Source organism: Martes martes (genome assembly GCF_963455335.1).
Source record: "Martes martes genome assembly, chromosome: 5".
Classification (NCBI taxonomy): domain Eukaryota; kingdom Metazoa; phylum Chordata; class Mammalia; order Carnivora; family Mustelidae; genus Martes; species Martes martes.
This window is the reverse complement of record NC_137892.1, coordinates 19,696,235-19,707,573: the sequence shown is the minus strand read 5'-3', so window position 1 is coordinate 19,707,573 and position 11,339 is coordinate 19,696,235. Positions and strand designations below refer to the sequence as shown.

The following is an 11,339-nucleotide window of genomic DNA, read 5'->3' as shown; positions in this document are numbered from 1 at the left end:
TTATACTAAAACATTATTTGTTGTTTCTCTGAAATTCAAATTTAACTCAGCATCTAGCAATTTTTCTCGGAACCCTAATTCTAGGAGAGAAGAGCTCATAATCAGGAGTCATATAGGAGAGAAGAAGTCAGAGTCAGGGGATTCTCCATCTTCTCCCAGAACTAAAGGTTTACTTGGAAGCTACGGGCTTAGGGGTACCTCCTGGACAGGGGAGCTGGCAGAGGGACCTGTCCTTCTGGGCACCCCTGGCCTTTCCCAGGATCCTGACTTGAGCAGTCGTGTCCCAGTGCCCCCTGATGCCACCCATGCCCACCCCTTGGCCTCGTGAAGCCAGCACATCCTTCCATCTGGCCCAGTTCAGGCTGTGGACAGGGGGTAGCATACTCAACGTAACACACAAACACAGGCATGATGTGCAAAAACATAGACATTTTGACTTTAATAAGTTATAAAATCAAGAAGCCAATTTTTTCTATACAGAAAACAAATGTGTCGTTGGCTGTGATCAGTGAGATAAAATGCTGTGATTTGAGTTCAGCACCATGATGATTCCTGTGGCGGCTGCCTGGCATTTGGCGGAACAGGCTTCATCTCATAGGAGTGTTACTGAGCACCATTTATAGACGCCAAACAAACAACCTTAAAATACAAACAGAAGGCTTATACGGGAAATTCCATGGGTTTTCCAAAAGGAGCAGATCAGAGAGCCAGGTCCCCAATCCCAGCAGAAGTCTCCCCACAGACGCAATTTTCTGGAGCCACAGACAGAGAGCTCTGATTCTCTAAATGGTGCTCCAGAACCTCAGCTGGAAAACCGCCTTGGCCTTCAGTCTGTAGGGGCCTCCAGACACGGACACCAGCTCTGGAAGTTCAGGACTGTTGCTAAGCTGGCTCTCCCACCAGTTCCGAGCGCAGTGGGGATTAGGAGTCTCTCAGAGTCTGATAAACCCTGTGTTCCTTAGATAGAGGGACCTCGGAGGACTGTCCGTTTCTGGAGAACTGTGTGTGTGTGTATGGTCCCAGGCACTGAGTATGACCTATGGGACAGTGGGCATGCTGGATTACAGCTCCCAGAGGGAATCTCTTCCCTTCCAGAAGAAAACAGGTAACCCTGGGTCCCAGCTGGGGCATCTCCCTGAAGCCTTCCAGTCCCCAAGGCATGCAGCCCTGCTTCACCGGAATCTGGGAATGGAGTATTCCCATCCTGAGGCCACCAGGCTGGGTAAACTAAGTAATGCTCTCTGGGTAGGATCAGCCACCCTGAGCTTTCTGCATCCCAAGACAAGCAAGAACTGCCCATGAATAGCACCAGCAGCCATAGCTTCAACCAGTCGGGGAAAGGCGAGGCATCCATTTCCTGATCAGAGAGAGACAGGACTGCAAAAGTGCTGTAGATCACATCTGTTACAGAAGGGATACTATGAGAGATAGCCAAAAAATGTTTTCTCCAGTTTGCTACTTAGGAGCCAGCAAGCTCCCTTGAGACACCAGGACATGAGTGAATGGGACACGGTGGCAGAGGGGAGGGAGGCCGGTGGGCCAGGCAGGGGTGACAGGCATCTAGTTATCACCCAGTGGGGAGGTTTAACATCATCCCAGATAGCATTCTCACTGTTCGTACACCCTCACTTTGTCCCCTAGATCCCACACAGACACACACCCACACACATGCATGGATCAGACAAACATACTGAGTACCTCAGACTCAGTATAAAGTAGCCATCATGGTATTATCCTGAACCTCAGTGCTCCCATCCATAGAATGGGAACTAAACACAAAGAGTTCTCTAAAAACCTATGACTGGTGAGAATACAAAGGCTCTAGAACTTTCCTAGACACAGAAAACTTAAGAATTACGTGTGAGGCCAGGCCCAATTAAGCAGCTGAAGTGCCCCTGGGTCTTATAATTTGGGGAAGTTGAGGCTACATGTTCACAAAATATCCATGCAGGGAGGGGTGAAAATAGACCACCATCTTCCTGTCCACCCCCTCTCCCTTCCCATTTCTCTCTCATTCACATCTTCCTCACAAAACACCATTCTGCCAAAAACAGAAGTTGTAAAAGTTTGGGAATGGCCAAAGATAAAGCAGGTTGTCCCCACCTCCCACCCTGTGCTTCTCATCAGAGGTCAGATTTCCACAGGTCCCTGCGGGGACTTCCAAGGCACAGAAGGGGGCTCCACAAGGCTAGACGGGGCAAGGCCACCCCCACAAGCAAAGCTGGTCTTCAGAAGCCAACCTGAGCCCATAGATCCCCATCTCAGAACCCCGAGCATGGCCACCATGGTGGCAGCACCCCCTCACCCTGACTGGGAGAGTCTTGGGCCTTGCACGTGGGCCAGGGTTCGCGGAGACAAGAGAGGCGTGGGAGTGCCTGGAATGCACTCCACTGTCTTCTCCTCGTGGAGGAAACATGGCCCACTGTTTAGATCTATCAAGTCCCAATACCTTCCCAGGAAGGAGCAGACAGCTTCACAGCTCAGTGTGGGCTGAGTCGAACACTGGGCAAGAGCACCAAATGGGCCAGTTGGCTTTTCTGAAGTCCTTTCTCCGAGCGGCTGTATCCGGCCAGGCCCAGAGACCAGAGGCTTGCAGTCTGTTAGTCTAGACACTAACAGTCCTTCCAGATCCCCCTGACATATTCTGAGTTGAAGTTTAAGGATTGAGGATTTCGCAGGCAAAGCTAGACTACTACTGAAAGCACATTAACTGGCATTGGGGGTCGGCTCCCCCAGAGGCAGCAAGGGCTGGAGCCCACAAGCAGCTCTAACAGGGTATACCTCCCAGGTCGGTCGCAGTCCCCAGTGGGCCACCATGCTCATCCCCACCTCCTGCCTGGCTCTTGGACTCACTGGCATTCAAGTTCACGGCCTCCTCCCATTGTGCTCATCTTAATGACGGGTTGATTAGCAGATAAATCACTGTTCCTCCTAGGAGTACCCGTGGGGCTCGTGCCTCTGTCTGGGGATGGATAGGAAATGTCCCACAGCTCCAGAAGTGTTGGTCACCGCCAAGGAAAGAAGATCCCCTATCACTGCTCAGGAACTCAGGGACACGTGTCTCCTCTCTCTGACTTAGCCTCTTGCCCCCACCCCCGCTGATGGCGATCGTAGAACTGCTATATTCCTCTCCCTCCCACACCTGGTCCCAGCGCGGGACTTAGGACATGCCGGAGCTGGGGAACAAACACACGTGCGAAGCTGACTGCCACATGCTCACGACCATAGGCATAGATGTTTATGTCATTCTCCCTCTCTGTTTTCTCGAAACCCTTTTGGAATCAGAAATTTTTCCTTCAACTCCACGATTTGCCATCCCATGGAATATATCTATAAGCAAGGGGAAAAAAATGCTATGGATGCTATCTTTCCATTCTATTAGAACTTCCCGAGCATCTCTTTCTTCCTCATCTCATCAATGAGCTCTTGGATTCTCTGGTTTCTGGTCTTCTCGTACGGGCTCGGTCGTCGTGGGATCAGGTTGGGCGGCTGGACCTCCTCGTCCAGGCCGCCGATTTTGTAGGGCACGTCGACAGCGTTGGTGTCTGGGTGGTCCTCGGTGCTGTTGGTGCTGGAGGTATTGAGGGGCGCCTGTGGGGGTGTGTCTGGCACAGGGTGCACCTCCATGACGAGGGTAGGCACCGGAAGGGTGGGCATGAGCTCTTCAATGTCGTTGAGCTTCCTGGGCGGTGGCTCGGCCCCGTTGTCCACCTCGGTGAGGTTGTCGTGCAGGTTACAAGACTGGCAGCACAGCCTTTGGTAGCCTGGGATGGAGCAATAGCGAGACAAGACTTCCATCCTACAGAACATTGACTTGTCACCTTGGCAGCGGCCCTCTGAAAGAGAAAAGTGGCACAAATAACCAAAGGACAGGGTGAGCGGGGGGACCTGGTTCCCCCCCAGGAAGCAGGAAGAGGCGTGTGGAAGAGCCCAGAGATGGCACAGCGGCAAAGCGAGCTCACGCAGAAAGTCTGTGTGGTTCTGACGTCAGAGCAGCCCCGGAGCACAGTGGTGCCACACAAGCTGTGAGCAATGCTCCCCACCTCCAGGCAGGCCCCCGGGGTTTTCTGTCTCTCTCAAAGTCTGAGACGTGAGGTGTGTCTGTTCTTAGGGAGTGTTTCCAACGTGTCTTAAAGAATGGGACTTTTTCCGATTCCTATTTGATATCCCAGTGGTAACCCCCATGAAATCCTGTGACGCATTTCGGCCCTATAATAACCTATAAGCAGTAACGATAACAAAACAATCTGAGGGAACTGATTTCAAGAATCTGATAGAACACATCCCAGAGCTTTGGTGGTGGCCTCACCACCTTCTCCCACAGTATCTTCCCATCCTCACCTGAAATTCTCTGGACTTGTTTCCCCTTGCCTCGACCTCTCGCACAGTCTCGCCACACTGAACTCCTAGCCAGCCCCCCACAAACTGCTCCCCAACCTTGTGCCCTCCAGCAGGCTCCTCTCCCTCCCTTTTCCTTCTGGTCCAAGAGGCTGGACCCCTGCTGTCTAGCCTGCATGGCTCCCCGGAGAGGCCAGTGTCTGGCCGCACAGCCGCCTACCTCTGGACCCAGCTCGAGCTCTGTTTGCGGCTGTATCAAAGCAGACCCTTGAACTCCATGGGGTCGGGGGGGTGCCAATCTCCTGCACAGTTGATCATATCTAACTTTTGACTCCTCCCAAACTTAACTACCAATAGTCTACTTGGCCAGGAAGCCTTACCAATCACATAAACAGTCAGTTAACGCAGATTTTGTATGGTATATGTATTATCCACTGTATTCTTATAATAAAATGAGCTAGAGAAGAGAAAATGCTATTAAGAAGATCGTAAGGGAGTACCGCGCTCTATTTACTGAAAGAATCCCATGTGTATATGGGCCGGTGTAGTTCAGACCTGTGTGGTTCAAGGAGAACTACAGTCCCACCCACCCAACCCCCTCTTGTTCTTACTCTCCTTCACTGTCTTCTACAGTTTGCTGTAGAGTTTGCTACCCTCCTCCCTGCCCCCCCCCCCCACCTCATCCCACACACAACACAAAAACAGAGGACTTACAAGAATTCACTTGACAGGAGAGAGTAAGTCACGAGCTAGCACAACAGGGGATGTCGGATCCCTGGTAAGTTCCCGATGGCCAGCATCACTGGGCATCCCCTGCCTACTGTGTCTCCGCTCAGCCACCTTCTGCTGTCCCAGCGAGCACCTCAAACCTTTCCCTCCCTCTCCCTCTGCAACCTCCACTCCTCCTGAAGGGAAGGAAGGATTAAGGTGGGAGGGAAGTGGCAGCCAGGGGTAGAAGCCACCTCTGATGCAGTTATGCTGTGCGCCAATGTGCAGACTTGCCTGCAGCTCTGCTCACCCACAGAAACTTCTCGCAGCAACAAGCAGGTCTCCTCCCATTCAGGAGGTTCTGATGGCGCCCACGGCCTGCCCACCGCTTCAGGCTGCAATCTGCCTTCCCAGGCTGGTGGCCCCCTTGGTTAGACACTGACCCCAACCCCTGGAGCTTCAGCCTCTTGGAGACAGCTACCTACTAGACAGACTCCTGAGCCCTGTGGCCCCCAATGTGCCTGAGACTCCACTTGTCTGGTGTAAGCCCAGGGTCTCTGTTGGACCACTTGTCTTGGAGAATGGGCTCTCCAGCACACAAGCCAAATCCCAGGCACCCCCCAACCCCGTTTATTCACCCCTAAGTCCATCAGTATCTCCTGCTAGACGCTCTTGGTATGTCTGTGTTTCCCTCTCTTGCCCTCCGTGGGGTCAAACTGCTTTGCCTCTTGTCTGCCCCGTGCTAAGAGCCTCCTTTCCACCTGCCTTTCTCAATTCTTTCTCTTTCTTGTCCACTATCCTGCTCCATTCAGAATGCTGTTTTTCAACTGAAGATATGACCATGTCACTGTCTTGACTGAAGTCCCTGTGTCGTATCTCGTTTTCGGGGTGAGGACCTATCCCCTTCAACTCCCTAGGTTCACTCAGGCCTTAGACCCCCCTACCTTATACTGTGCTCCCTCCAACCTCAGGACCTTTGCACATACCGTGCCCACTTCCTCTGTCTTTCTTTAGTTGCTCTCATCTCCTTCTCCAGGCTCACTGAACCCTGTCTTCAGGCAAGCATTGCCTACCCTCCTATGGGAGGCCCTCCCATTCCCAGCACTCTGTCCCAGTTGGCAAGTTCACACTTAATTGCCAGATAAGATTGCCTGACCTACAAACCAGGTGGAGTGGTCCTGTTTGAAGCTCGGGGGTGCTCAGAGGCCCACCTGCTCCCTTCCCCAGTTCCTGGCCCTTCTCCCCTTCATGGAAGCCACCAGGTGAGCTGTGTGAAAACCACTGAGGCCTAGGTCTCAACAAGACAAGCATGGAGCCTGGGTTGGCAGTGCTGCAGGGACCACCCCTGCCACAACAGTGGCCTCCCATCACCTGTGCCTTCTCCTTCAGACAAACACCAAGACTTCTCCCTCACTTCTCTCCCCCAGGCTGGGACCCTGGGAACCAGGCAGCCTGTCAGCGGAGGGCAGGGGTCGGCTGATGCGTCTGTAGGCCGAGTCTGCACCTCCACCTGGTTTTGTAAAGGTCTAACTGTTACCATCTGGCCCTTTACAGAAAGCTTGCAGACCTGTGTTCAGGTGCCCGGTGGTGTCCCAGTGCCCAGGCCAGAGCCTGACTCAGAGAGCACTTGACAAATGTCCCTGAATACACGGGCGAGTCGGGGCAAAGAGTCCATCTTCCTACCACAGGTAGGTGACTGCTGGGGGGCCGGGCCCAGGTTCCTTTGATCAGTGGCTACATTGCTTTACGTTCTTAAAAGTGAGAATGAATAAATGAATGAATGAATAATTAAGAAAGCTACGGGCCAAGAGCTTGGCTATGCTATTATTGGTCTAGGCAAATATCAAAATCATTATTCCCAACCATTCTTAAGGACACCAACGGCTGGGCATTTTTAAGTCTCATCGCCGAGCAGAGAACCCTCCGAGAGGACGGGAATTCCACCACCAAGGGGCCCATGACGTATCCGGAGGCAGCAGCTGGTGGAGGGTCCCTACACCCAGAGAAAAATCCCATTTTCCTGGTACCTGATCTTCAGCTGTTCCCAGTAGCAACGACATAGCAAGACCTACTGCCTTCCAGCGAACAACAAGCCACTGAGACCAAACCCATTCTCATAAACCGAAGCCATTCCTGAGCCCTTCCCACCATCTCGGCTCCAGCCAAATACCGCCCGTGTTCTGTTTTGCCCGCTAGCTTCCTCCTTTAAATGAATTCCTTTTTTCTTTTTAAGCTTAAAGTTTATTTTAGAAGAAAACTTTCCACTACCACAGTTGACGGGAAAGAAGCGGCGGTCAATGAAGACAACCCTAACGGGAAATGCAAAGACAAGTTTTAAGTTGCCATTTAATCCCTCCAACTCCAGGAAGACCGCCCTGCCTGCAAGGCTCTAAGCTGCAGAGAAGCAAGCTAGCATGAGGGAGATCACGGCATCCCTACCTGGTGGGGCCTCCTCTCCAGGTACCATGAAGGGGACAGGGAACTGGGTGGGGGGGGGGGCGCTGCTCAGGGGAGCTCAGGCCATGTTTATTGCACCACCTAAAACCACCCTGTCTCCCACGCTTTGGGGAAGGCTGGGATGGGGAAAACCTGGTTCTCTGTTTCCTCAATTGAGCCTCACGCAGGATTTCACCACCCAAAGGCTGGGTGACAGGATAAGGAAGCATGGGATCCCCACTGGCCCGTGGCCTGGTGCACCCCAGCTGTCCCTGGGGTGTCAGGAGCCACTTCTGCAGGGGTTCCTTCTGATCCATCTGGGCAGGGACACTGCATGGGTGCAGATCTGTCAGGGGAAGCTGTTTGGGTCTCCTGCATCTCCTTCCAATGACCAGAGCTCTGGGCTGGGTTCTGTGACCCCATACTTCCAGGCTGCCAACTGGGGTCTGGCCCTGTGCCCTGAAGCCTGTCTCTGTGATGCTCCTCCCTGGCACAGGACCCCCTTCATAGGAAAGGCAGGAGGGAGAAGCCCACTGGCGGGAGGGCCCTGTCGGCCCCTGGCCCGATGCCTGGTCCTGGTCAGCGAGGTGAGCAAACACAGCAGGCCCCATGGCTTCTGAGATGAGGCCTCGGGAGACACAGGCAGGCACCACTGAGCACACGCTCATGCGAATGCATAGGCCAAGTGCCCACAGCCACTGCTGCTGTGCCCTCATTCTCACCTGGACCCTGGACCTGGACCAGGTGGGCACCTCTCTCCCCCAGAACAGATCATCTCAGGTTGACAGCTGTGCCAGCAGCCAGGGCGGTGGCCTGATGGCTCATGGCGCAGTGACCTGGACCAGCACCATCAGGCCACTGATCCCAGAGAGGGGGAGAGACTCACCCCTTGGGCCCTCTCCCTGATGGTGAAACCTCCATTTGTGAGAAGAGAACCCAGACGGTACCGCGAGGGGCTCGTTCGGCAGGAACGATTCAGAAGTCAAAGTCATGGTGGAGTGTCTCCATGGGCTGCTGTCACGTTTTGAAAAATGCCCGGAGTGGGGGAGGGGCCTAGATATCCACGTTGGGCAGGGGTGGGGGGTGGCAGTCATTTGAAGCAGAAGCCCAGCCCCTAATGTGACAGAAGGGTCCCCGCAGCAGCTCGGCAGCGCTGCCAGCCGTGAGGTGAAGAGAAGGAGCCAGCCCGGGCCAAACCCGAGCACCCAGTTTCACTGAACTTTTATTGACTTTATTTGTGGGATGCATGACAGGAAGTCTTTCCATCGTTAGTGAGGAGAAAAGGTCATTTCCACAGTCACTTTGGCACACACTAACGTTGTTTCATAAAAAAAACAGAAAAGCGACGACAATGGAACCTAGGTATTACGTCATTGGATACATACAAAACACTAATAAAATATCCCTGATAAACCAAAGTGCATATAGACAGACAGCACGATGCCCAGGACCGTACCGCACCTTCCCAGAGGCAGAGTCACTCGCGTGGCCTAGTCAAAGTTGGAAGTTAACAGTCATGAGAATTAGTACGCGTTACACACCAAGTATGTACATAACAGTAGTCAGAGCCGGGGAGGAGGCGGCGGGGTGCGGTTAGCAGGTGGTGGGGCAGGGTGGGGATCGGGGTGCGACGCAGGGGCCCGGGGCACGCCGGGGGGCCGGTGCACTGCCCTCTGTGTAAGGCAGCACCCGGGAGGGGGCTCAGCAAACAGTCAGCGCCAACTGGCTGCGCGGCCTCAGAGGGGGTCTCCACTCAGCAGAGCAGAGCCAGCTGGAGCCAGCACGCCCAGGGCTCCCCCTGCACAGGCCCCCCCGCTGTGAGAAACCTTGGATAAGCTGGGCGGCCTCCACCTGGGCTGGCGCTGCCTGCCTCCTACCGAGATCAAGACCCCGCTCTGAAGCTGGAGTTAGCAGCCAACTCTGTTACCTTTCAACTTTAAGGCATTTTCTACATAGTTTTATCTAAGCAAAAAAATCAATAAAAATTGAGGTAATTCTGTAGTTGTTCACACTGGTAGGTGGCCGCATCCACATCAGACAGTCTCTCTCTCTCTCAATCTCTCACTCTCTCACCTCCATGGATGGGGTCATGTGCACACGATGAGAAAAGGCCATTGGAGCTAATGGACAGAGAGTGAAGTGGCGGTGTGTCCCCATGTCCCACTGGAGGGACATGTCCCCTGCCACCTCCATGTGACCCAAACCCCCCGAGGGGATGGGGCACGGGGGCCAAGGGCTGTGGAAGTTGGACGCAAAGGCCACAGGAAGCAGGCCACAGTCGCACGAGTCAGGAGGACACACTGAGCACAGGGTCAGCAGCAGCAGCAACAGCAGGGACCGCCGGGGAGCCCCGACGCACCCCTGGAATCTCGGGGCTGGGCCACCCGGCGTGGCGGCACAACACTGTGCGCCCCAGACCCCCTCTGGCCTCACGCCTCGCTGGTGGGCAGTGTCTGAAAGGGGACTGGTGGGTTTCCCCCTTGACTTCCAACCTGCAGCTCCAGCTTGGAGGGGTGTGGCCCCGAGAGGTGGTCACCAAGCGGTCACATGTGCACTCTGGCCTCCGGCCCCTCCAGCACCAAGACAGATCTTTGCCCCTTTACACGCCATCACCAACCAGGTCCCGGCCCCCCACAGGAGGCCAGTGCCCTGGGGCCATGCCTCAGCGAGGCGAGCCCTCCCAGCCAGGCAGCCGGGGCGGCTCCAAAGGAGACGGCCTAGCACAGAGGCCCAGGAGAAATCAGATTGAACCGAGAGAGCGCTCAGGAAGAGTCAGGGAAGTTTTCCATAGAAGGAGAGGAGGGGAGCCCACGGCAAGCTCCACAGGGCCCAGGGCATGCACTGGAGGGCAGAGGCAGAGTTATAAACGGGCCGGTTACTTGACGAGGTCTTCTGGACTGGTGAGTCGGGGTCTGGGCGAGACAGCCACTGAACCACGTAGCTCTTCTTGGAAGGATCGGAGATGTTTCCTAGAGGGGAAAGGAGGGGCTGTGGCTCCTGAGGCCCCACACTGGGCCGGCACCCGCCACCCCAGGCATTCAGGATCAGCAGGAGGGCTCTGACTCCCCCATGTGGCGTTTGAGGACCCTTGGGACAGAGAGGCCCTGGTGGTCCAGGCCAAGCCCACCTCCTGCCTCTCTCCCACCTCCCACCAGGCCTCCTGGGTCTCAGCTACTCACTACCCAGCACCTCACCCTGCCTGCTCCCCAGCAACATGGGGAGCAAGTGAATCCCAGCTCTAGCCCCCTGCCTGGCTGGGCGGGCACATCTGACCTCCCTGAACTCCCTCCTTTGTAGATGGGATTCACAGTGGGGTCCACATCTTGAGCTTTTTCCAGGACCAAAAGTGTCTGCATGCAGATGGTGCTCTGGTTGCTCTCCTCAGAGGGCACTAGGCACCCCCTTCTTGCATGGACCTGGGTGCCCCATCTGGCAGAGCCCCACGGGATCAAGAGGTGGTGGTCACGTGGTCACCATGAATCTGCTTCTGTCTCCCAAACCACTGAGGAGTGGCCAGGAAGGCAGTCAGGGCTGAGTTCCTCCTATTTCTGACTACAGAAAGATCAGCCCTTAGTGCCTCCCTCCAGGTCACAGATGCTGAGTCCAGACCAGTCCCCCTCACCCGGGCCCGCTATACACTGGGGTCTGGGACTGGGGGCAGCAGGAGGCTTACGGGGACAGGGGCCCAGCCTGCAGATTCTGGCTGTCTCGGGCCGCTCCTCCCGGCAGATCCCGAAGTTGTCATCTGTGGTTCGGCACAGCACGGGCCGCTCCTGGGTGCCATTGCCACAGGTCACTGAGCACTGCAGGTAGAGAGTCACGAGTCAGGGCCTGCCTCCCTGGTCAGCCGGGCCCAA

The 11,339-nt window shown here is 55.0% G+C and overlaps 1 protein-coding gene across 1 annotated transcript in view; it reads right to left on the bottom strand.

Annotated features, from left to right (window-relative positions):
• Positions 1-3,378: 3,378 nt before the first annotated feature.
• The window catches only part of ADAMTS2 (ADAM metallopeptidase with thrombospondin type 1 motif 2), a gene marked incomplete at both ends in the record, with an annotated part of 216,512 nt that continues 208,551 nt past the window's right edge, over positions 3,379-11,339 (bottom strand). The window contains 3 exons of the mRNA XM_080804804.1: positions 3,379-3,836; positions 10,362-10,451; positions 11,156-11,285. Coding sequence (XP_080660930.1) covers positions 3,379-3,836; positions 10,362-10,451; positions 11,156-11,285 — 678 coding nt within the window. The remainder of the gene's footprint in view (positions 3,837-10,361; positions 10,452-11,155; positions 11,286-11,339) is intronic.